Genomic DNA, 27,199 nt, shown 5'->3' with positions numbered 1-27,199 from the left:
ATCTAGGGCAAAGTGGTCATGATTGCTATACTGAGTTAGTGATCGCATTTGTGGTTGTGTAGGCTGGTTCAAAAGCCAAATGGTGGAAGGGAAGCACCTGTCCTTGAACCCGGTGGTGTGGGATTTCAGGTTACTCTACCAGCTGCCTAATGGCAGCCGCAAGAAGATGGCATGGCCCGGATGGTGGCAATCTTTGCAGGCAGCATCTCACATAGGTACTTCCCATGGTGGGGAGAGATGTGCTGTGACGTGTTGGGCTGAGTTCACAATTCACTGCTGCTTCTTATTTTCCTGTTCTTTAGAATTGCCATCACAGCCCATGATGCAACCAAGCAGGATAATTTTAACAGTGCACCTGTAGAAGTTAGTTGGTGTTCAGTAGCGTTCCAAACCTTCTTCGTCTCCGAAAAAAGTTAAACTGATGCACCTTCCTTGGACTATGCATCTATGGACTGAGTCCAGGACGGGTCATCTGATCTGTTAATGCTCAGGAATTAAAAACTGCTGATCCCCCAGGGATAATTGCTCTCCTTTCCCTTCATGAAATCAGTACTGTAATTAGTTCTTTAGTTTTACTATTACATAGCAATTTACACCCATATTCAGTAATGTCTGGCAAAACATTAAAAGTTATACCTGATATATTTACAATTACTGTTACGCTACAGTACACAGGACAATGTCAGAATTTTACACTCTTACTGAATTGAAGGTCATTGCCCATGTTATCAGTATCTGGTAAACCAATGTATTAAAAGTTATACTTGACAAATTTACAACTACTTTCACGCTGCAATATCGCGATGATGTCGTTATTACACAGCAATTTTACTCTCCATTACTTTACAAACATAAATGTTGGTATATTTTCAATCAGGAGAAAAAGTCCCATACAAATAATATAGACTGGGATTAAAACGATGGTCATGAAGCAACGCAGATACAGAAATATAGAGCATCCTCTTGTGCTTGTGAAAATACAGACGTCTGCTGAAGTTTCAAATGGGAAGGGAAGCGAAGGCTGGTGGGCGACCAGCTGAGGTGCAGTGTGTCTGCTCGAGCGGCCGGGGCGCTGTGACGCGACTGCGCCCGGCGAACGGGCGGGCGTGGGGGTGCGGCCGAGCGCCTGCAGCTGGGCCCGGGCCTCTGTGAGATGCCTGCGGGGGAGATCGTGATGTAGAGCAGCAGCTCCGCTCACCGAGCCTGGGCTCAGCTGAGTGGCGTGGGGGCGAGAATGGCAGGGAACTGTAGCAACCTCGCGGCGGCAGCGGCTGGCGAGATCATCCAGCTGAACGTGGGCGGCACCAGGTAAGGTGGGGGGCCGGCCTGGCACCAGGCGAGTGGAACGGAGGAACGCGTCGCTACGGGTGGGGAGGGGTTGGCTGGAATTTGGGCCGGGGACGAGAATCTGTATAACTAACGGGTGGGATCCTCCCTACCCTCGAATCTCTCAATTAGCTCGATAACACTGTAATCTCCCCGGGGACCCTCAACAGACGATGTCAGCTGTGACACAGTGCTTGGCTCTTTCGTTCTTGACATTCCGCCCCAGAGTTTGCTCCCAAACTCTAGCCTAACATAAGAAGTACTGTGCAGTATCAGCAGCCTTTTGACGCTTTGTTTTCTCAGGTGTATGTAAAAGTACACTTGCATAGAATTCTTTCGAGTTTGCTCCCAAACTCTAGCCTAACAGAAGAAGTACTGTGCAGTATCAGCAGCCTTTTGACGCTTTGTTTTCTCAGCTGTAAGTAAAAGTACACTTGCATAGAATTCTTTTGAAGAAAGATATTTCCTGGTCATTATTTATCGCCTATCCAACATTATTGAAAAATATCTTCAGGCTTTGATCATTTTATTTGCAGGAGCTTGTTGCACGCACATTTCCCACATTAAAATAGATGTAAAATAATTTGAATATCCTTCATGGGGCATTTAAAACAAATAATGTGACTTGACATTAAGTCAGTTCTTCCATTTAAATCATAGCCTGCCATGTGTCTTTATTCCTGCTGTTTCTCCATATTGCTTCCTTTCATTTGGTTTAGAAGGGTGTAAAAATACATTGTAATCGATTTTTAACAGTACATGACTATAGGGAATGATTATAACAAACCAAACTGGACTCTTTTAGAGAAATAAAGAACCTTCTTGAAAAATGAAATCAAATCCTTAGAAAGAAATGACATAGTATTGGAAGGTGTAGAATTAGGTAAAGTTACAAAACTGCAGGGGTAAAAGTACCCTGACAGGCCTCTGAACAGTAGCCAGGATGTGGGCTACAAATTACAATGGGAGATAGAAATTACATGTAAAAAGAGCAATGTTATAATAGTGATTGGGATTTCAATATGCAGGTAGATTGGGAAAATCAGATTGGTGCTGGCTCCCAAAAGTTGGAATTTGTAGAATACCTACCAGATGGCTTTTTAGAGCAGCTTGTGTTTGAGCCCATGAAGGGAAAGGCAACTTGGGATTAGGTGTTGTGTCCCTAGATTTTATGAGGGAACCGAAACTAAAGGAATCCTTCGGAGGCAGTGATTGTAGTATGATAGAATTCACCCTGCAGCAAGAAAGGGAGAGGCCAAAGTCAGATGTATCACCATTACAGTGGAGTAAAGTGAATTATAGAAGCACGAGAGAGGAGCTTGTCAAAGTTGATTGGAAGGGAATACTAGCAATGGCTAGAATTTCTGGGTGCATTTCAGAAGTTGCAAGATAGAAACACCCTAAAGTTGAAGAAATATTCTTAAAGGATGAGTCAACTGTGGCTGACAAGGGAAGTGAAAGAAATCATATAATCAAAAGGGAGAGCATATAATATAGCAAAAATTGCTAGAAGTTAGAAGATTGAGAAACTTTTAAAAACAAACAGAAGGCAACTAAAACATCTATAAGGAGAAGAATGATGAAGTATGAAGGTAAATGAGGGTTTTTTTTCAGATATATAAAAAGAAAAAGTGAGGTGAGAGTGGATATTGGACCACTGCAAAATGTTGCTGGAGAGGTAGTAATGAGGGACAAAGAAATAGCATATGAACTTAGTAAGTATTTTTGCATCAGTTTTGACTGTGGAAGGCACCAACAGTATGCCAAAAATTCAAGAGTGTAAGATAAGGGGACAGAGGTAAGTGTAGTTGGTATTACTAAGGAGAAGCTGCTTGGGAAGATGAAAAATCTTAAGGTGGATAAGTCACCTGGAACAGATGGACTACAACCCAGGGTTCTGAAAGAGGTTGCTGAAAAGATTGTGGAGTTATTTATAATGATTTTTCAAGAATCACAAGATTCTGGAATGGTTCCGGAGGACTGAAAAATTTCAAACATCAGTCCACTTTGAAGTAGGGGTGGAAGCAGAAGAGAGGAAGTTACTGTTATAGGCAAGTTAGCTTGACTTCAATGGTTGGGAAGATGTTGGAGTCCATTATTTAGGATGAGGTTTCAGGATACTTGGCATATGATATATGATAAAAAAGGCCAAAGTCAGCATGGTTTCCTTAAGGGGAAATCTTGCCTGATAAAACTGTTGGAATTCTTTGAGGAAATAACAAGCAGGATAGACAAAGGAGAGTCAGAGGATGTTGTTTACATGGATTTTCAGAAGGCCTTTGACAAGGTGCTGCACGTGAGGCTGCTTAACAAAATAAGAGTCTTATAGGAAAGTATTAGCGTGGTAGAACATTGGCTGACTGACAGGAGGCAGAGTCGGAATAAAGGGGTCTGTTCTGGTTGACTGCTGTTACGTATCCCGTAACTGGATAACTTAACAGCAAAGATAGCGAGGTCTGTTGAAATCTGTTGTCACTATTTTCAAACGTTTTATTCGTAAAGGGACACAAAAGTAGGGTTAATACATACATTCAGATAGTGCACATTGTCAACACTCAATCTAAAGCGCGGGTATATTAATCATCATCATTAAGAAGTGAGCTCTGCTGATGTCTAGTGGTTAACAGATTGTCCGTTGGAAATATAAAAGTCACTCAGAAGGCTGCCGGCCTCAGCCCTTTGAAAATCGCTGGGTTTCACGTGGGGCGACCGAGAGAGAGAGATTGGGGGGAGAAGAGAAAGAACTTGCCGAGTCTCGATGAATCTTCCGTGAAATCGGGGGAGCGTTGGTCTCCTCTCCCCGATGTTAGTTAAAGCGGTTTTCTGTGATTCCAGCCACAGATTCCAATCCCGGAATCTAACGCACGTGGCTTCCTTCAGAATGGCTTCCCGCTGCTGCGGGACCACTCTCTCGTGTCTTCTGGGTGCGTCTAAGGGGCTGTCCCCCTGAGACTCTCCTTTATACTTCCTCACCGGGTCGCAGGTGTCAATCAGGTTGGGATGATGCAATCTCTCTCTCAACCAGCCCACCTTGCCCGAGGGCTTTTCACGTGGTCTCCATGAGACAATAGTTGCTGGCATCTTATTCTGTCTTATTCTGTATCCTTGGTGGGACGTGCAGTTTTTCACGTTTTCTCTCTCTCTCACTTCCTGGGTCTTCTGACCCCCCCCCCCCCCCCCCAAACGGGTGCTCTTGCGATTCTCACAAAGGAGGGGGCTGGGATCATAACACCTCCCCTCTTAAAAGACGTTTTACCAGCAGTTAAAACAAAGTGGTCCACAGTCTTACCAGAGTTTTGGATCTAACACAGTACACAAGTTTTTCTTTTCACAAAATACTACCGTTATACATTCAAGTCAGTATCTAAATAGTTAACGATTACAGTGTCCCTTTCTCTCATATCTTAACATTGCGAACTGTACATCAGACTTCAATTCAATAACCACCTATTTAATTTTTTTTTCTAAGCAACAAAACTAAGGAGGTGTGACCTTAGCTTAGGTACATTTACAAAAGTTTACGCGAATACTAATCGTTCCAGTCGTTTAACTTAACCAGCAGGTCTCCAAAGGGCTGTCTTTATTATTCACAGGCTTTGGCGCAGACCTGTTCCACCTGCCTGGCTGTCTAACAATGGCATCTCCATTAACCGTCTCCTCTTTTCCGGCGAGCCCCCCCGTGGGGAACTTGAGTAGTTTTGCGTGGTGAACTCCCGTCCGCCCCGCTCATTGGGGTTATTTTAGCAACACCAGGCCCCAGACTTAGACCATTTCCACCCAACTCTTTGATTTTACCCAGGGGACTGGCCCTTTTATCAGTCCCCTTCAGGCTATTGGTGTTTGATTCGAACTCTTCACTCAAGTAGCCTGTCGAAGGCGGCCTCTTCACACCCCATCCCAGCATAACAATAGAGTGGGGGGCCCCGCTATTCCCCGGCTCACTCTGTGAGCGATCTGCCAGGTTTAAGATTTCTTCCTTCGATTTTGAAACTGCAGACTTTTCGTTTCCTTCGCCAACAATCCTCACCCCCCCATTCTTAAATTCTGCATTAACTTTGAACACTCCTTCGAGTACAGACGCCGGGGAGCTCACACTTTCCCCGGTTACCAAGGTTAACCCTTTTCCCACTGAACCGAGGCCATCTGACCCACAAGGACGCCCGCCCCGTTCCACTGGGTCAGATACCTCAGACTTCTTCTGAGCTTCGTTACTAGGTTCAGCCCCTCGGGCATCTCCATCTCGGACACACTCAAACGGGACATTGGCCTCTTCCAGGCTTTCAACACCTGTACCTTTTTCAAATTCTAACCTCCCCCGATCCTCCCAGTTACTCTCTGGGCAGCTCCCACCCGGGGAAGGCGCAACCCTGTGAGCTGAAACAACCTCCTCGGTCTTTTCCGCAGACTCCTTCGAGGCAAGGGTATCCTTTCCATCTAGGACTGCCCTCCTCTCGTTATCGGTAACACCTTTAGAACTCTCAAGTTCTTCAAACAATTCTGCCAAACCAGACAGATCATCCATGTCCAACTCTGGACCTTTTAACAGCTTTATCTGTTTCTCTTCTTTATTTCCTACCTTTAGGACCTTTCTCTTAACTAAAGGCAGATCTATCTCCTCTCCCTTACCCCCTTTCACATTACTACTCTTCGTCTTACCACCCTCGGAACCCTTGTGGCACAAGGTCGGCAAAGACGTCTCGGCCAAATCAAAACTGGCCAGATTTAAACTGCTCTCGTTCACAGCTCTCTTTCTCGACAGGCTGCGAGTGACCGCGCCGGCGAGATGGTCCTTGGGCGCTAGGGACGGGGCCACTACACTCTCTGGTCGGCAGGTCGGCAGCATGGCTGACCTAACCTTACCCCCGCTAAGTCATTTCCCAGCAGGATGTCCACGTCAGCTCTCGGGAATTCTGAGGGCACCCCTATTTCAACTGGTCCATGCACCAGCTCACAATCCAGAATCACCTTATATAAGGGCACCATTTCTATCCGTTTATTTATTCCTTCCACCTTTACCATGCCCGTTTCCCGACCAAATTCTAGTACCTTACGGCTAACCAGGGATAATTCAGAGCCCGTATCCCTCCAGATTCGTACGGAAACTGGGGTGTCTCCCTCCGTCACAGACACGGTTCCGTGTGACAGACAACTCCCAGAGCCCTCTCGTACTCTGTCTACCTTCGGCTCTCTGGTCGATCTGCTGATTACCACGGCACACCCGATAGGGACGGTGGTTTTCCCTCTTCCTATCTCCTTCCTTGGAGCAAAGCATCGAGATGCTTTCCACAATTAAAACAGGTCAAACCCGGAGCCCTCTGGCCGTCTTGCCTTTCCCCCTCAACCTTACCGCTAGCTCCCGGTGGAACCTCGGCCTCACTCGTTGGACTTTCTCGATCGTTCCCACGGTCTCTCTGGGGACCTTTATTCGAGGGAGTCTTTGTCTTGTGGGTTAGGGCATATTCGTCTGCCAACCTGGCAAATTCTGAAATGGACTTATCCGGCTTCTCATTCAAGTACACCCGGATCTCCTCCGGAACACAACTTTTAAATTCCTCAATCAAAAACAACTCCCTGAGACGCCCATAATCCTCGCCCACTCTTTCCGCGGTGCACCAACGGTCCAAGAGCACCCCCTTCTCATGGGCTAGCTTGGTATACGTTTGATTCCACCCTTTTCTTAAATTTCTAAACTTTTGTCTATAGGCCTCAGGTACCAATTCGTAAGTCCGGAGAATTACCTTTTTTACCTCATCATAATTCTCCACTTCTCCCTCTCCCAGGGACAAAGCCGCATATGCTCGTTGGGCCTTCCCCTTTAACACACTTTGTAACAGCGCCACCCACTGCTCTTTTGGCCACTTCTGATTTACTGCCACCTTTTCAAAAGGCAAGAAATAGCTATCGACATCTGTCTCCTCGAACGGGGGCACCAATCTCAACTCCCTACTAACATTAAACCGCTCTGCTTGGTCTAACCCTTGATCTCTTCGTTCGTTCTTCATCTTCTCAATTTCCCGGTCATGTTGCCTCTGTTTCTCTTTCTCGGCCCGTTCCTTCTCTTTCTCGGCCCGTTCCCTCTCTTTCTCGGCCCGTTCCCTCTCTTTCTCTTCTGCTTCTAGCTTCTTTAGGTAAATTTCATGCTGCCTTTGCCTTTCTCTCTCTCTCTTAGCCGCTTCCAGCTCTTTTAGCTTAATTTCCTGTTCCAACTTCAATTTCTCCACCTCTAACTGAACCGTCCCACTTGATGGTATCTCTTCAGGGATATCTCCCAATACCTCAGCTGCAAACACCTTCTTCCCAATGTAATACTGGGTTATGGCCCTTCGTACCTCCCGCTTTTTCACGGACGACCTCACTTCTGTGAGGTTCAACCCCTTCGCTAAATTTAACAAGTCTGATTTGGTGGCCGCCTCTAGCGCCCCCACCGTCGGGTTTTCCATAAATTCCCCCACGTCCATCTTTGCTGGTTTCCCGTCTGGCTACCCACGTAACCAGATTCAAGTTTTTGGACTACAAGCCCGATTCACTGGCCTCCCAATTTGGTGTCAAATCCCGAGACGAGAAACCCAAGTTGTTACGTATCCCGTAACTGGATAACTTACCAGCAAAGTTAGAGAGGTCTGTTGAAGTCTGTTGTCACTATTTTCAAACATTTTATTCGTAAAGGGACACAAAAGTAGGGTTAATACATACATTCAGATAGTGCACATTGTCAACACTCAATCTAAAGCGCGGGTATATTAATCATCATCATTAAGAAGTGAGCTCTGCTGATGTCTAGTGGTTAACAGATTGTCCGTTGGAAATATAAAAGTCACTCAGAAGGCTGCCGGCCTCAGCCCTTTGAAAATCGCTGGGTTTCACGTGGGGCGACCGAGAGAGAGAGATTGGGGGGAGAAGAGAAAGAACTTGCCGAGTCTCGATGAATCTTCCGTGAAATCGGGGGAGCATTGGTCTCCTCTCCCCGATGTTAGTTAAAGCGGTTTTCTGTGATTCCAGCCACAGATTCCAATCCCGGAATCTAACGCACGTGGCTTCCTTCAGAATGGCTTCCCGCTGCTGCGGGACCACTCTCTCGTGTCTTCTGGGTGCGTCTAAGGGGCTGTCCCCCTGAGACTCTCCTTTATACTTCCTCACCGGGTCGCAGGTGTCAATCAGGTTGGGATGATGCAATCTCTCTCTCAACCAGCCCACCTTGCCCGAGGGCTTTTCACGTGGTCTCCATGAGACAATAGTTGCTGGCATCTTATTCTGTATCCCTAGTGGGACGTGCAGTTTTTCACGTTTTCTCTCTCTCTCACTTCCTGGGTCTACTGACCACCCCCCCCCAATGGGTGCTCTTGCGATTCTCACAAAGGAGGGGGGCTGGGATCATAACACTGCCAAAAAGTGGTGTTCAGCAGGGATCAGTATTGGGACTGCTTCTTTTCATGTTATATGCCAGCGATTTGGATGATGGAATTGATTGCTTTGTCACCCGGTTTGCAGCTGAGATGATGATAAGTAGAGGGCCAGGTATTGTTGACGAACCAGGGAGTCTGTAGAAGGACTTGGACAGATTGAGGAAATGGGCAAAGTGGTAGATGCAATATAGTGTAGGAAAGTTTATGGTCATGCACTTTGGGAGAAGGAATAAAGGCATTGTCTGTTTTCTAAATGTGGAGAAAATTCAAAAATCAGCGATGTAAAAAGACTTGGGAGGCCTAGTGCAGGATTCTCTAAAGGTTAACTTGCAGGTTTAGTTGGTTGTAAGGAAGGTAAATGTAACGTTAGCATTCATTTCGAGAGGACTAGAATATAAAAACAAGTTTGAGGCTTTATAAGGCATTGGTCAGATTGCACGGAGTATTGTGAGCAGCTTTGGGCCCCTTATCTAAGAAAAGATGTGCCGACATTGGACAGGGTCGAGAGGAGATTCATGAGAATGATCCTGGGAATGAAAAGGTTAGTGAATGGGGTTTGTTTGATGGACCTTGGCCTGTACTTGCAGGTAGAAGAATGAGGGGGAATTTCATTTAAAAACACATCAAATATTGAAAGGCCAAATTAGAGGGCATGTTTCCTATAGTGGGTGAGTCTAGGACCAGAGAGTTTTCGGTCTTTCTACAAATATTGCAGATGGTCATATTTAAAAGCAGCATCAAGCTGTTGGAGAGTAAGTATCAAAAGTGGTCACTGGTTGGGTATTGTCAATTTTCCAAGCTGTTTTGCTTTCTAACTAAAGTTTCTTGCAATTGAAGATAAACAAAATTGTGAACTGGTTGATAGTAAAACCGGGAGATTACAATAAACAATTCCCTTGATTCACTGTTCTGCTTTCTCTATCCCTTGATGACCCTCTTGTGTATCAGAGCCATTTGTATTTACTGGATGCATGAGCAATTGCTAGTACTAATGGTTATTGTACATAGTTTTTTGTTGTGCTACAGGAGTCTAAAGTGCATGGATTTTATCAGGTTATTTGCAATTGGTAATAATCTTCTCAGAATCCACACATGGAGAGTCCTGTTATGAGTGGATGTACAGGGATATTAAAATACTGGTGATTACATATTGAACAAAGCAATTGTTTCCCAGAGCTGGTTTATGCAGTAATTGAGACAGGAAGATTTCACCCTGTACTCATTTTAAAGGCAGGCCAGACTAATGAGCTCACAGTCTTCTGGGTCAGCAGGGTTTAAGTTCGATGTGAAACGAGTTTGGCAGTCTTAGTCCAGCTGATCATGGGTCTAGGCCAGTGGGGTACAGCTGTCATTAATTAAACACGAATGTTCTCTTTATTTGGAAGCTAGAGGATATTTCGATGTGTAAAAAAGGGAAATGTTATTGATACAGCAGCAAGTGTAGTTGAATAAATCCTCCATATTCGTGACATTGTTGAGCTATGTTGGGGTAAAAGCAGAAAGAACTTTACGGATTTGTTAGCAATGCCATCTTCACTCGTAAAGTGATTGTTCTGGACATTTCAAATTGGTCGAGGTCTAGTCTAATGCTAGGTTCTCTCACATCGAACATAACCAAAACAAAATTGGCTTTAGTGGAATATTTCAGAAAACATTAAAAGGTTTCTCATTGTAGCAGCTATATGATCATTATAAAGCAGGCTTTAGTAACCAGTCAACATTACTGAGCAGAAATTGAACTGTCCTGAGTAGAATGAATTGTGTAGTGCTGCAAATTAATGCATAATGTGCTGGAATGTTGGAAAAGCTTGAAGCAATAATTACTGTAAGGTCCCTGTTTACATTTTGTTCCTTTCTGTGGTGTTCAGAAGATTTTTTTGATACATTTTGAAAATGTATTTTAAATTCATGATAGAATATAACATTTAAAATATAATAAACTGAGCTAAATTGTTTCAAAATATAGACTTATAACCCATATCTTAATTGTGGAAAGAAATCTTTTGTTAAATGGTACAGCTAGTTCTGAAAAGATTGCTGTAACAGCACCTTGTAGTCAATTGATAGTTCTATTTCCTCGAAAAAAATGGTTGTTCTGGATATGAGCTCTCGCTGTTTCGTAGATGTGAGAATGTAAAAACATCATTGTTTAGTCTCTGTAGGAGGGAGGTAATTGCCTAAGAAGTCTAATTTATTTTCACCCATTTGAAGACTGTAGTTTAGTACTCGGAGAAATATCAGTGCATAATTTTGTAAACTTAGAAGGTTCAGTATTTTCTTATGGGATTAGGAGAAAATGTCCCTTCTACTGAAACCAGTTTACACTTAAGAAAAGATGTAGTTACAGCAAATAGTGACTGTTATAATTGGAAATCTTGCATTTTATATATAAAAAGAAAATCTGTCAGCCAGATAGTTATATAATTTTTGTACTTCTACATAAATGTTGAATATTTTTGTTCAGAGAACTGGCTATGCACTTTAATCTCATAAGGCCAGAAGTTTACTCTCACCCCAGTCAGGAAGATAAGCATAATTTCTCCTTGTCCATTCTCAAGATCACTCAGTCACAGCTGAGAATCTGTCTAGTTCTTGCATGCATGTTTGTCTTCAAGAATAAAATCTAGGACAAAACAAAAGCTGAAGGCAAAGAGATAGTCAGTGTTTTGTGTTGAGACCCTCCAAAGCAGTGGTTCCCAACCTGGGATCTACAGACCCTTTGCCTAATGGCATTAGTCCATGGCGTAACAAAGGTTGGGAAACCCTGGTGCATAGCTTGAAGTATTTATGGAGATTCAAAAATCTTACAAGACATTGGTGCTTTAAAAAGTGATGTTTTTGGAATTGCAGATAATACCAATCAGAGAATAGTCAAGGTCCATGATGGTCCTTCTTGAACAGGCCAAATTTGGCTGAATCTTGAGGGCTTGATAGACACCAGTAGGAGTTGAGTCCTTACTTAAAGAATTTAGCTGCACTTCCCCCTAGTCATCAGGGGACACTAGTTGATCACCTCACTTATAAATCCTTTTAAGAAGTTGTAGTAGTTGTGGAGATTCTTGATTTGCCTTGTCCAGACTTCCTAGAGGAAAATTAGCATCCTGCGTCAATTTCGCATGAGCAAACATTTTTAGGAGGTGGGGTATTTATTGCAATATAAAACTGTTAGCAAAACTAGTGTTGCTGGCAAATCCAACTTAATACCATCTCAAACTATCTGCTGGGGCAACTCAGCAGTTGAGCAACATTCTTGGAGGATGGGTGATATCATAGGGAAATTATTGATGTTTCAGTTTGAAAACTTGCATCATCAATTCATTTTTCCTTCAGCAAATGTTGTAAAACATGCTGAGTTCCTCCAGCAGACTGAGTTGCTTCATATTCCAACACTGCAGTATCTTGCGTCTCTGTTTGGTGGCACTTCCCCAGCTGAAGTTAAAAATTCTCTGGGAGGGGAAAAGGGAAAGAAAAAAAAGTTGTTTATAAAGAATCCTTCAGGGTTTGTTAGCATGATTACGTTACTTAAAAATAGTTCAGCATTTTGGATTGTTGATCTAGCAATCCGAGTTCTGATCACTTCTTTTAATAAGGGAACTTGAATTCAAATAATTAATTGGGCTGCACTGTAGTATAGAAATTGAAGTTGGTCTTGCACAGCTCCAGTAACCTGGATTTGATCCTTTCTTTAGTTGCTGTCTGTGTGGAATTTGCAAGTTCTCCCTGCACCACACAAACAAGTGGTTTCCTTCAGGTGCTCTGATTTGTTTCAACACCCAAAGGTGTCAGTTAGTAGACTGGTAGGCTACTGACTGAAAACTTTGACTGTTTACAGCATCCATGTACTGCCTGGTTCTGCTAAGTTCCTCCTCCAGTATTTTGTGTGTGTTGCTTGGATTTCCAGTATCTGCAGTATTCTCATGTTTGTGACTTGCTATAACTTTTTCATTTCACTCAATAATCACTTGGAACACTACCCATAATTAAACTAATGGAATATGTACTGTATCTAGTTACTAATGAATACAGTTAAATCTTTTATTACTGTTATTGGTAGGTTGAAAAATTATTTGAAAAATATATGGAAGAGTTTATAAAGTTAGATCTCCTTAAATTCCATCATTTATAACCTGAAAAGTCCTGTACTTTTATCCTGTTTTAATAACTTGGCTTCTTCTTTCCAGGAATATTTTTGTTGGAAGAGACAAAATAGTAAACTGATATACAGCTCAGTTACAAATTTAACCTTGTTTTTCCAGTAATTGCTCACCTTTATGCCATCATGCAGTCACATTAGAATTAAAGCTGCAAGTAGTTGCTGAGCTACACAGTACCTATAAGAAGTGTCCACCCCCTTGGAAGTTTTCATATTGTTTTACAACATTGAATCACAGTAGATTTAATGACACCGATCAACAGATTAAAAAAATACTTTTGCGTCAAAGTGAAAGCAGACAACACACACAAAAGTGGGGCTGAGGTGGGGAAGAATCAACCATGATTGAATGGCAGAGCAGACTTGATGGGCCAAATGGCCTGATTCTGCTTTTATATCTTATGGTCTAAAATGCTGGAGGAGCTCAGAAGGCCAGGCGACACTTATGGAAAAGAGTATGGTTGATGTTTCGGGCTCAGACCCTTCGTCAAGATTGGAGAAAAAAACGAGGAGTCAGATTTAGAAGGTGGGGGAGGTGAGGGAGAAACACAAGTTGATAGGTGAAACTGGCAGGGGGAGGGGTGAAGCAAAGAACTGGGAAGTTGATTGGTGAAAGATACAGGGCTGGAGAAGGAGGAATCTGGTAGGAGACGACAGAAGGCCATGGAAGAAAGAAAAGGCGGAGGAACACCAGAGGGAGGTGATAAGGTGAGAGTGGGAAATGGGTATGGTAAAGAAGGGAAGGAAAACGCCATCCCCCTTCTCTCAATTTTTCTGTTTCTGCTGCATCTGCTCTCAGAATGAGGTGCATCATTTGAGAACTAAGGGGATGTTCTCTTTTTTCAAAGAAAGGGACTTCCCTTCCTCCACCATCAATGCTACCCTCAATGTATCTCTTCCATTTCGTGCTCAACTGCTCTCACTCTTTACTCCCCCAACCCCACCAGTCATAGGGTTCTCTTGTCCTCACCTACCACCCCACCAGCCTCCGCATCCAACACATAATTCTCTATCTTCTGCTATCTGCAACAGGATCCCACCACCAAGCACAACTTTCCATCCCCCCCCGTCCCATTTTTCTGCTTTCCACCGGGATCACTTTCTCAGTGACTCCCTTGTCCGTTCATCCTTCTTCACTGATCTCCCTCCTGTCACTTAACCTTGCAAGTGGAATAAGTGCTGTACCTCTTCCCTCACTACCATTCAGGGCCTTAAACAGTCCTTTGGGGTTTGTTGACACTTCACCTGTGAGTCTTTTGGGGTCATCAGCTGTATCTGGTGCTCACAGTCTGACCTCTTGTATATTGGTGAGACCCACTGCAGAATGGGAGATGGCTTCAGTGAGCACTTACGCTCTGTCCTCCAGAAGAAGTGGGATCTCCCAGTAGCCACCCATTTTAATTCCACTCCTATTCCCATTCTGACATGTCAGTCCATGGCCTCCTCTACTGCTGTGATGAGGTCACACATTGGAGGAGCAACACCTTATATTCTGTCTGGGTAGCCTTCCACCTGATGACATGAACATCAGTTTCTTAAACTTCCAGTAATGCCTCCCTTCCTTCACCATTCCCTATTTCCATTTCCCCTCTCACCTTTTCACATCCCCCGGTGCTCCTCCCCCTTTTCTCTGCAAAAAGTTTATTGAAAAGCACAAGTCCGGAGATGGATACACAGGAATTTCCAAGTCACTGAATACCCCTTAGAGTACAGTTAAGTCAGTCATCAGGAAATGGGAAGAATATTGCACAGCTGTAAATCTGCATAGAACAGGTTGTCCTCAAAAACTGAGTGACCATGCAGGGGGACACCAACAGACCTATGACAACTCTGGAGGAGTTACAAGCTTTAATGGCTGAGATGGGAGAAACTGCGCATATAGCAACTGCTGCCTGAGTGCTCAACCAGTCGCAGCTTCACGGGAAAGTGGCAAAGAGAAAGTCATTGTTGAGAAAACTTGCATGAAGACTTGGATAGAGTTTGCCAGAGGCCATGTTGGAGACTGAAGTCAGCTAGAAGAAGGTTTGAAGGTCTGATCAAACCAGAGTTGAACTTTCTGAAGTCTAAATGCTATACAGGTGTCCCCCACTTTACGAATGTTTGCTTTACGCCGCTTTGCTTTTACAAAAGACCTACATTATTAACCTGTTTTCACATTACAAGGAGGATTTTTGCTTTTACAAAAATATTTCCCATATAAATTAATGGTTCTTTACACCATTTTGGCTTAAGAATGGTTTCATAGAAACACTCTACCTTTGTGTGGGGGGGGGGGGGGGCGGCGGGGAACACCTGTATTTGGCGAAGCCAAACAATGCATATCATCAATAACATACTATCCTTACCGTGAAGCATGGTGGTGGCTGCCTCATGTTGTTGGGGTGCTTTACTGCAGCAGGCCCCAGAAGGCTTGTTCAGGTGGAGGGTAAAATGAATGCGGCCAAGTACAGTGAAATCCTGGAGGAAAACCTGATGCAGTCTGCAAGAGAATGCGACGTTGGAGAGGATTTGTTTTCTAGCAAGACAATGACCTCAAACATAAAGCCCAAGAATAATGGGAGTGGCTCAAAAACAACAAAATTAATGTCGTGCAGTGGCCAAGTTTGTGGCTGGATTTGTAAAGGGCTGTTCATTCACAATTCCCATGCAATCTGACAGAGCTTGAGCAGTTTTGTAAAGAAGAATGAAGAATGGGGGAAAATTGCAATGTCCAGATGTGCAAAGCTGATGGCAACTTATCCAGACAGACTCAAGGCTGTATTTGCTGCCAAAGGTGCAACTACTAAACACTGACTTGAAGGGGGTGAATACTTATGCAATTATTTATTTTAAGTTTTATATTTGTATTTAATTTAGATCATTTTGTAGAGATCTGTTTTAACTTTGACTTGAAAGAGTCTTTTTCTCTATCGATCAGTGTCAAAAAATGTCAAATTAAATTCACTGTTTCATTGTCGTGAAACAATAAAACATGGAAACTTCTGGTGGGGGGAGTGAATACTTTTTTATAGGCACTGTATTGGATTCCACTCTTGCGAAGTACCTGGAAACCAAATGCAATTAAAATCTAAAGCCTCAAGTTATCAATTAATGCAAAGGCCTGAAAGTCAAAACAAAAGATTATGATTTGTATCCAAAATTAGTAGTGATAAGAGGAATGCAGTGGTGATAGGATATTCCATAGTCAGAGGAACAGAGTCAAGATTCTGTCGGCGAGATAGAGACACTGGGATAGTATGTTGCCTTCCAAGTGCAATGGTCAGGGATGTCTCGGATTGGGTCCATAGCATTCTACTGGGGGAGGGGAAGCATCCTGAAGTCTTGGTACATACTGGTACTAGTGACATAGGCAGAAAAGGTGAGGAAATCCTGAAAAGAGATTTTAGGGAGCGAGGTAGAAAGCTGAAAAACAGGACCTCCACGATAGTAATCTCTGGATTGATCCCTGTGCCATGCACCAATGAAGGTAAGAATAGGATGATTTGGCAGGTGAATGCATGGCTGAGGAACTGGTGCAGGTTCAGATTTATAGATCATTGGGATATCTTCTGGGGAAGGTACGACTTGTACAAAAGGGACGGGTTGCACCTGAACCCAAGAGGAACCATATCCTTGCGGGTAGGTTTGCTAGAGTGGTTCAAGAGGGTTTAAACTAATTTGGCAGGGGAATGGGAACTTGAGTGAAAGTGCTGAGGATGAAGTAGTTGGTTTACAAACAGAGGCAGTTTGTAGTGAGACAGCTATCAAGGAGAGGGGATATAGCCTCAAGATTCAGGGGAGTTGATTTAGGATGGAGATGGGGAGGAACTGCTTTTCCCAGAGAGAGGTGAATCTGTGGAATCCTTTGCCCAATGAAGAAATGGAGGCTACCTCAGTAAATCTCAATAAATATATTTAAGGCAAGGTTGGATAGAATTAAGGGTTATGGAGAAAAGGCAGATAGGTGGAGATGAGCCTACTGTTGCTCCTATTTCTTATGATCATAGGGCAAAATTGCAGTCAGCTGGATAAGTTGCAATGTAAACATTGGACAACATTAAAAGGGGTGAATACAAGCCTAAAGGTGTCATATTTGAATTTGCACAGTGTATGGAATAATGTACATGAACTTGTAGCACAGTTATAGATTAGCATGTATGATGTGGGGGCATCACTGAATGTTGGTTGAAACAGGATTATAGCTGGGAACTTATCGCTAAGGATATACATTGTACTGAAATGACAGGCAGGCAGAATGGGTGGCGCAGCTCTATTTGTTTAAAAGTGAAATCAAATCATTAGAAAAAGCTGACATAGGGTAAGAAGGTGTTGAGTTGTTGTGGGTACAGCTAAGGAACTACAAGTGTAAGAAGACCCTGATGGGAGTTATAGACAGACCTCCAAACAGTTGTAAGGATGTCATCTACAAACTACAGTGGGAGATAGAAAATGCTTGCCAAAAGGGTAGCGTTACAACAGTCATGTTGGATTTCACTATGCAGGTAAATTGGGGAAATCAGGTTGGCCCTGGATCTCAAGTGGTGTTATTTCTAGAATGCCTATGAGATAGCTTTTTAGAGCAGCTCATAGTTGAGGTCATCAGGGCATCATCTATTCTAGATTGGGTGTTGTGCAATGAACCGGAGTTGATTAGAGAGCTTAAGGTAAAGGAACTTTAAGGGGAAAGAGGTGATTATAATATGATAGAATTCACCCTGCAATTTGAGAAGGAGAAGTTAAAGTCAGCTATATCAGTATTACAGTAAAGGGAATTACAGAGGCATGAGAGAGGATCTGGCCAGAATTGATTGGAAAAGAACACTGGCAGGGATGATGGCAGAGCAGTAATGGCTGAAATTTCTGGAAGCAATTCATAAGGCATAGTATATAAACATAACAAAGAGAAAGAAATATTCTAAAGGCAAGGTGACACAACTGTGGCTAATGAGAGAAGTCAAAGACAGCTAAAGGTCAGAGAGAGAGCATATAATAGAGCAAAAAAAAGTAGGAAATTTGAAGATTGAGAAGCTTTTAAGTGCCAACAGAAGGCAACTAAAAAAAGTAATTACAACAGAAAAGGTGGAATACGAAGGTAAGCTGGCCAGTAATACTAAGGAGGATACCAGAAGTTTATTCCGATACATAAAGTGTAAAAGAGCGGTAAGAGTGGATATTAGACAACTGGAAAGGTAGTAATGGGGATGGTGAGGTAGTAATGGGGGACAAGGAAATCACGGAGGAACTGAATAAGTATTTTTCATCCATCTTCATTGCGGAAGACACTAACAGTATGGTGGAAGCTCCAGAGTGTCAGGGATCAGAAGTGTGTGAAGTTGTAATTACTGGGGAGAAGGTCCTTGGGAAGCTGAAAGGCCTGAAGGTAGAAAAGTCACCTGGACCGAATGGTGTTCACCACAGGGTTCTGAAAGAGGTGGCTGAACAAATTGTGGAAGCATTGTAATGATCTTTCAAGAATCAGTTGATTCTGACATGGTTCTGGAGACATGAAAAATTGCAAATATCACTCCACTCTTCATGAAGGGAGAGAAGTAGAAGAAGGGAAATTAGGGGGAGGTGAGGGCACATGATAAAATAGGCCATAGTCACCATGGCTTTCTTAAGGGAAAATCTTGCCTGACAAATCTATTGGAATTCTTTGAAGAAATAACTAGAAGGATAGACAAAGGAGAATTGGTGGATGTTGTGTACTTGGATTTTCAAAAGCTCTTTGACAAGGTGCCACATATGAGGCTGTTTGACAAGGTAAGAACCCATGGTATTACAGAAAAGATACTAGCATGGATAAATGAATAAAGCAGTGGCTGATTAGCAGGAGGCAAAGAGTGGGAATGAAGGGAGCCCTTTATGGTTGGCATCCGTTGACTAGTGGTGTTCCACAGGGGTCTGTGTTGGGACCACTTCTTTTTCCTTTACATGTCACTAACTTGGATGACAGAATTGATGGCATTGTGGCAATTTTGTGGATGATACAAAGATAGCTGGAAGCGCAGGTAGTTTTGAGGAGTAGAGGAGGCTTAGACAGGTTAGGAGAATGGACAAAGAAGTGGCAAATGGAATACAGTTGGGAAGTGTATGGTCATGTATTTTGATAGAAGAAATGAAACGTAAATTATTTTCGTTTCCAATCGTTTTATTATTATTATTAATATCAACATAATAAGATTAATACATAGATAAAGGGATTACAAACATACAAATTTAAACTGAACATGAAAGGATACATAAGCAATAGTTACAATATAAATGAGTCTTCCCAAATCATGAATGATACAAGTAAAGCAAAACTAGGTATATCATAATATATATTAAAAAAAGAGAAAAAGAAAAAAAATTATGCTAGAAAAACTAATCTAACAACCTAATAACTAATAAGGAAAAAAAAAGAAAAAAAAGGGAAAAAAATGGGCTGTTTATAATATCTAACAAAAATACAAAATCATCAGTGTCGTCAACTCCGATCCCCTCAACATATGTAAAATCAAAACTGGAAAAACAAATAGGCTTGGAACAGGGTCACATTACATCATATGAAAATATTGAGTAAATGGTCTCCATATCTTTTTAAATTTAATAGAAGGGTCAAATTCAACACTTCTAATTTTTTCTAAATTTAGACATAACATAGTTTGAGAAAACCAATGAAATACAGTAGGATTAATTTCTTTCCAATTCAACAAAATAGATCTTCTAGCCATTAATGTAAGAAATGCAATCATTCGACAAGCAGAAGAAGATAAATGGACTGAGTCCATCATTGGTAAACCAAAAATTGCAGTAATAGGATGAGGTTGTAAATCAATGTTCAATACCGTGGAAATAATAACAAAAATGTCTTCCCAATATTTTTTCAAAAGCGGACAAGACCAAAACATATGAGTTAAAGAAGCTATCTCAGAATGACATCTGTCACAAATAGGATTTATATAGGAATAAAAATGAGCCAATTTATCCTTGGACATATGAGCTCTCTGCACAACTTTAAACTGTATTAATGAATGTTTAGCACATATAGATGATAAATTGACTAATTGAAGAATTTTATCCCAATTCTCAATAGGGATAGTAAGGTTAAGTTCTCTTTCTCAATCATTTTTAATCTTATAGAAGGGCTCTGAACGTATCTTCATAATTATATTACAGAGTTTTGATATTACCCCTTTCTGAGAAGGATTTAGTTCTAACAAATTCTCCAAAATACCTGAAGACTCAAGATTTGGAAAGGTAGGAAGTACAGTATTTAAGAAGTTCCTAATCTGTAAATCTCTTAAAAAAAAATGAAATCTAGGCAAATTATATTTATTAGATAATTGTTCAAAAGACATAAAACAATTATCCAAAAATAAATCAGAAAATCGTAGTAATCCTTTAGTCTTCCAAGCTGAATAAGCTTGGTCTATAATAGGATAAATTGGATACAATAGGAATATTTAAAACAAACTGAGTCAACCCAAAAAATGTCTGATATTGAAACCATATACGTAAAGTATGTTTAACTATCGGATTGTCAATTCGTTTCTGCAATTTAGAAAGAGCAAAGGGAAGAGAAGACCATAAAATAGAACCCAATGAAAATCCTTGTACAGATTTAATTTCCAGGTTCACCCAATGGGGGCTAAAAGATAAATCCCAATCCTTTAACCAACATATCAAATATTGGATATTAACTGCCCAATAATAAAATCTAAAATTAGGCAATGCCAATCCACCTTCCTTCTTTGCCTTCAGTAAATATTTTTTGCCTAATCTAGGATTTTTATTCTGCCATATATATGAGGAAATTTTTGAATCAACATTAGCAAAAAAAGATTTCAGAATAAAAATTGGTACCGCTTGAAATATATATAAAAACTTGGGTAAAATAATCATCTTAATAGCATTAATCTGACCTATCAGAGATAAAAATAATGCTGACCATTTAGTGAACAAACATTTAATCTGATCAATTAAGGGTAAAAAATTAACCTTAAATAAGTCCTTATAATTTTTTGTGATTTTAATTCCTAAGTATATAAAAGAGTCCTTAACTAATTTAAAAGGTAAATTTCCATAAATTGGAACCTGTCTATTTAAAGGAAACAATTCACTCTTATTAAGATTTAATTTATACCCGGAAAAATTACTAAATTGAGCCAACAATGATGTAGCTGCAGGAATGGATTTCTCAGGATCAGAAATAAATAATAATAAGTCATCTGCATATAATGATAACTTATGTATATCCGTCCCACGAGTAATGCCAAAAATGTTCGGTGATTCTCTAATAGCAATTGCCAAGGGTTCTAAAGCAATATCAAATAATAATGGACTAAGAGGACAGCCTTGTCTAGTACCCCAAAATAAACGAAAAAAGGGAGATCTTTGATTGTTAGTAAAAACCGAGGCTACTGGAGTATGATATATCAGCTTAATCCAGGAAATGAATGTTGGACTAAAATTAAACTTCTCAAGCACAGTAAGTAAGTATGGCCATTCAACTCTATCAAATGCCCTCTCCGCATCTAATGAGATGACACATTCTGAGGTGCTATGTGAAGGAGTATAAACAATATTCAATAATCTCCTGAAAAAAGAATAACGATTTTTAATAAAACTAGTTTGATCTTCCGAGATAATTCGAGGTAATACCTTCTCCAGCCTGGATGCTAGTAACTTGGAAAAGATCTTGGAATCTACATTCAATAAGGATATTGGTCTATAGGATGCACAGTCAGTAGGGTCTTTATCTTTCTTCAATATTAAAGAAATGGAAGCTCTATAAAAAGATTGTGGCAGAGTACCCAATCTAATTGCTTCTTCAAAAAAACCCTGCATAACCAAGGAGAAAGAGTAGAGGAAAAACATTTAAAAAATTCTACTGTATACCCATCTGGACCTGGTGCTTTCCCAGAATTCATAGAGGAAATAACCCCTTAATTTCTGCATCTGCAATAGGAGTTTCTAATATTGAAAGATTATCTGATGATAATTTTGGAAAATTCAATTTCCCAAGAAAATCATACATGATATTATAATCATGAGGGAATTCAGAATGATACAGGGAGGTATAAAAATCTTGAAAAGATTTGTTTATCTCATCATGGTTAACTGTCAAATCACCATTCTGCTGACGAATCTTAATAATTTGGTGTTTAACCAAAGCATTCTTCAATTGATTAGCTAACAGTTTACCCGATTTATCACTATATATAGAAAAATCAGATCTGGTTTTCATTAATTGATTTTCAGTCGAAGATGTAAGTAATAAACTATGTTCCATTTGAAGTTCAACCCTTTGTAAAGCAAAGCTCCTTACTAGGAGCAGTCGAATATTTCTTGTCAATCTCTTTAATTTTATCAACCAGTAAAAGAGTTTCCTTCTTAATGGAGAGAAAAGTTTAAAAATCTGAGGTGCAAAGGGACTTGGGAGTTCTTGTGCAGAATTCTCTAAAGGTTAATTTGCAGATTGAGTCAGTGGTGACGAAGGCAAATGTGATGTTCATATTCACTTCAAGTGGACTAGGATATAAAAGTAAGGATGTAATGTTGAGCCTTTATAAAGTACTGGTGAGGCCTTACTTGGAGAATTATGAGCAGTTTTTGGCTCCTTATCTAAGAAAGGATGTGGAGCGGAGAGTGAGTTTATAAATCTGGCGGGAGCAAAGGGTGTTGAGAATGGCGAGGGTGGAGCACTGTGGGAGGGGTGTGGGACACGTGGCAGAGAAAGGATGCTGAGGGCAGGGTGTGGCATGTGTGTAGACACACCCAGCCCTGAGATACCATGCACATCATTTGATTTCAAACAACAGGGTTATTGATCATTACAGAATGTCTCTGCAGTGCTTCCCACTCCCTCCCTTCCCCCACTCCTTTTGCCAACCATGATTCTCCTCTCCCTGACCCTTCTCACACTCAGTCCACAATAGAGACGCATGTCAGATTCAGATTGATGATCACTCATGTATATTATAAAATTAGTTTATTTTAGTATTATGCAAAAGCCTAAAACACCCAGTGAGATGTATGTGGCTAAGACTATTACAGTTCTGTATGTCAAATGGAAAATTGGGCAGAATGTAGGCAGATGGAATTAAATGCTGACAAACATGAGGTGATGCTTTTAGGAAGTCAGATAAGAGTAGAACATTTGCAGAAAATGATAGAGTGCTAATGAATGCAAATAAATAGAGGGTCTTTGATGTTATAGAGTGCAGAAACAGGCCCGTTTACCTCTTCTAGTTCCTGCTGAACCTTTAAACTGCCTAATCCCATCAACCTGTGCTTGGACCATAGGCCTGTATATCCCTCCCATCCATGTAGCTATTCAAATTTCTCTTAAATGTTGAAATAAAACCACCATCCACCACTTCTGATTGCAGCTCATTCTGCACTCACCACCCTCTGAGTGAAGAAATTCCCCCTCATATTCCCTTAAACATTTCATCTTTCACCCTTAACCCATGACTTCCAGTTCTAGTTTCACCCAGCCTCAGTGGAAAAAAAAGCCTGTTTGCATCACCATGTCTGTATCCCTCATAATTTTATATATCTCTATCAAATTTCTCCTCATTCTCCTGTGCTTTAGGGTATAAGTCCTAGCCTATACCACATTTACTTATAACTTAGGTCCTCTAGTTCTTGTAAAATTTTCTGCACTTTTTCAGTCTTATTGACATCTTTTCTGCAGGTAGGTGACCAAAACTGCACACAATACTCCAAATTAAGCCTCACCAACGTTTTATACTTCAACATTACATACTAAGTCCTATGCCAAAATAACTGTGTGACACTATTTACCTGTGATTTCACTGTCAAAGAATTATGGATCTGTATTCCTGGACTCCTCTGTTCTACCACACTCCTCAGTGCCCTGCTGCTCACCATGTATGCCTGACTGGTTGTCTTCTCAATGTGAAACATCTCACACTTGTCTGCATTAAATTGCATCTGCCATCTTTCACCCCATTTTTCTATCTGGTTCAGATCCAACTGCAAGCTTTGATAACCTTCCTCAGTGTCCACTACACCCCCGATCTTAGTGTCCTATGCAAATTTGCTCATCCAGTTTACCACATTATCATCCAGATCATTGATTTAGATGACAAACAGCAACAGAACCAGCACCAATCCCTGCTGCACACTTCTATTCACAGGCCTCCAGTCAAGAGGCAACCATCTAAAACCACTCTGGCTTCTCCCACAAAGCCAATGTCTAATCCAGTGTACTACCTCATCTGCAATGCCAAATAGCTAAACCTTCATGACCAACCTCCCATGTGGGACCTTGTCAAGGGTCTTGCTAAAGTTCATGTAGACAACATCCACAGCCTTGCCTGGTAACTTCGTCGAAAATCTCAATAAGATTGGTTAGTCATGACCTTTCTCTTATAAAGCCATATTAACTAACCCTAATCATTCCCTGTTTATCCAAATATTCAAATATCTGGTCCCTTATGTTACGAACCCCGTAACTGGGTCACTTACCAGCAAAGATAGAGACGTCTGTTGAAGTCTGATGATACTATTTTTAACGTGTTTATTAGTAAAAATACACAGAAATAATATCAATGCAAATATACAGATAATATACGTCGTCAATACTAAATCTAAAAGTGTGGGTATAATAATAATAAGAAATAAGCTCTGTCGTTGTCTAGGGGTTAATGTATTGTCCGATGGAAATATAAAGTTCACTCAGTTCATGCAGGCTGCAGCCATTGGGGACCGCTGTGTTGCAATTGTTAGAGAGAGAGAGAGAGAGAGAGAGAGAGAGAGAGAGAGAGATAGGATGGGAACAGTTACCACTACGGGTTTTTTTCCAACCTTCCTTTATGATTTCGATCCGTCAGGTGTCTCATTGCCGTGGCCGTTCAATTGTGACCTCTCCTTCAGTTAAACCGTTCTTCCGTGGTGAGCCCGCCACCCCAGGCAAGGGAGGATGCACACGAGCCCCCACCGGCTTTCGCTATCAAACGCTGTCTCGAGATTTCTAGTGTTTCTCCTGGTGCGTCTAAAGCGGTTGTTCCCCAGACCCCTCTTTTATCCTTACTCACGGGGTCTCAGATATCAATCAGGTTGGGATGATGCAATCCCTCAACCAGACCACTCTGGTTGTCCCCTGAGGGGTTTCAATGAATAGTACAGTACTCAATACACAGTTCCGTCTCCACGAGACAATAGTGGTTATCAGTGGTTCCGTTCCGCTGATGTTAGGACACATTCCAAACCTTGTGTATTCCGGATGTCTTCTCTCATTTCCTGGGTCTCAGACCTGAAATAATAGTGATTTTGCGATTCTCAAAAAGGAGGGGGCGACTGTGTACCCTTCGGCCCCTCAGAGTTCCTTCACATTCGTAACATCCCCTTCCTTCTAGGATTTTTGCCACAGGTAAAAATTAATTAATACAGAGTCTTACAGGATTTCAGAATCTAACACAATACAAGAGAGTTTTTTTTTCACTACAGATTAATACAGTTATACATTCAATTCAGCATCTAAACAGTTAGCGATTACATTGTCACTTCCTTTAATATCTTAGTATCTTGTACCTTAATAAATTCTTGTAGCATCAGACTCCAATTTAATAACCACCTATTTTTATTCCTTTTCTTCAGCAAAACAAAGCTAAAGAGTTGTGATCTGAGCTTACGTGTATACTACAAAAGTTCATGCAAATACTTATCTTTATTTTACTTTAAAACTTAACAGTCAATCTTCCATGGTGTTGTCTTTATTAGTTACATGCTTTGTCGAAATCCCTTAAAACTGGATCCTGTTATTTAAAGTGGCATCCTGTCAACCCTCGCCCCTTTTCCAGTTAACTCCCACGTGGTTAGCTTGCGCACCAGTGTGGAATAGGCTTTTGCATGCTTCTTTCATAGGAGTTATTTTATCAACAATGTTTTCCAAACGTAGCCCATTGGCTGAATTTCCACACAATTCTTTATTTTTAAGTAAGTCGTTAGTTTTATCTTCAGGACCCTTCGTTCTATTGGTTTTCAGTTTAAAATCTGCAAGCGATCCCTCTTTGTCCAAACAGCATTTCAAATTCTGCCTCTTCACAGCACACTGTTGAATAACAATAGCGTGTGGGGCACCTTTACATTCCAAATCAACCTGTAATTGATTTGCAGTCACCATGTTAACAAGCCATTGTCCCTTCAGCCTGGTTACTGCTTCTGACACCAATCCAGACTTTAAATTTTCTTCATTCAATCTAGGAACTACCCTTTTCCATCAATAATAATATTCACCTCACCACCTTTTATCTCTTCACTAACTTTTAACACACCTTCGAACACAAACAACTGGGAATTCTCACTTCCCACTAGTACCACGGTTAACCCTTTCTTCACTGAACCAAGTCCATCTGACCCACAAGGACTGCATTCCTTTTCAACTGAATCAAATACCTCAGACTTTTTCTGAGTTCCATTACCATGTGCATCCACATCTTGAACACACTCAAACGGGACATCTGCCCCTTCCAGGCTTTCAATACCCGTACCCTTTTCAAATTCTAAGTTCCCCTGATCCTCCCAGTTACTCTTTGGGCAACTCCCTTCCGGAGTAAACTCAACCCTGCAGGCTGAAACAACCTCATCTGCCAACCCAGCAGACTTCTTCAAGGTAATGGCATCCTTTTCATCTAGGACTGCCCTCATTTCATTATCGGGAACACCTTTAAAATTTTCAACTTCTTCAAACAGTTCTGTCAAGCCAGACACATCATCCATGTCCAACCCTGGATCTTCTAACAGCCTTATCTGTTTCTCATTTTTACTCCGTGCCTCTATAAATTTCCTCCTGGCTAAGGGCAGGTCTACCTCCTCTCCCTTACTCTCTTTCACCTCCCTATTCTCCGTTTTACCACCCTCTAACCCCTCTTGGTACAGGGTCGGTAAAAACGTCTCAGCCAAATCGATACTGGCCTCTTTCTCAGCTGCCTTTCTCGACATGCTGCGAGTGGTTGCGCATGCGGGATAAATCTCGGAATCTAGGGGCAGGTCCTCAACACTTACAGGCTGGCTCGTCAGCCCCATGGCCGACCACACTTCACCACAGCTAAATCGTTACCCAGAAGGATGTCTACGTCAGTTCTCGGAAATTCTGATCACACCCCTATTTCAACTGGTCCAGATACCAGCTCACAATTTATAATGATCCTATGCAAAGGCACAGCTTCTGTCCCTTTTCCTATGCCTCTCAAAGCCACCTCTCCAGTCTTGGGACCAAAATCTAGTACCTTACTGCGAATCAATGACAGCTCAGCTCCAGTGTCTCTCCAGATTCGCACTGGAACTGGTGTGTCTCCCTCTTTCACAGACACGGTTCCCTCTG

At 41.5% G+C, this 27,199-nt stretch overlaps 1 protein-coding gene across 1 annotated transcript in view; it reads left to right on the top strand.

The window, feature by feature from the left end:
• The first annotated feature begins 1,079 nt into the window (after positions 1-1,079).
• Positions 1,080-27,199, top strand: part of kctd3 (potassium channel tetramerization domain containing 3) — a 101,925-nt gene continuing 75,805 nt past the window's right edge. Inside the window, exon 1 of the mRNA XM_059985847.1 lies at positions 1,080-1,308. Within this exon, the coding sequence (XP_059841830.1) occupies positions 1,235-1,308 (74 nt within the window). The 5' untranslated portion in view covers positions 1,080-1,234. The remainder of the gene's footprint in view (positions 1,309-27,199) is intronic.

Source organism: Hypanus sabinus, chromosome 12, assembly GCF_030144855.1.
Source record: "Hypanus sabinus isolate sHypSab1 chromosome 12, sHypSab1.hap1, whole genome shotgun sequence".
Lineage (NCBI taxonomy): Eukaryota > Metazoa > Chordata > Chondrichthyes > Myliobatiformes > Dasyatidae > Hypanus > Hypanus sabinus.
Note: the sequence above shows the minus strand (reverse complement) of the source record. Positions and strands in the feature narration are given on the sequence as shown.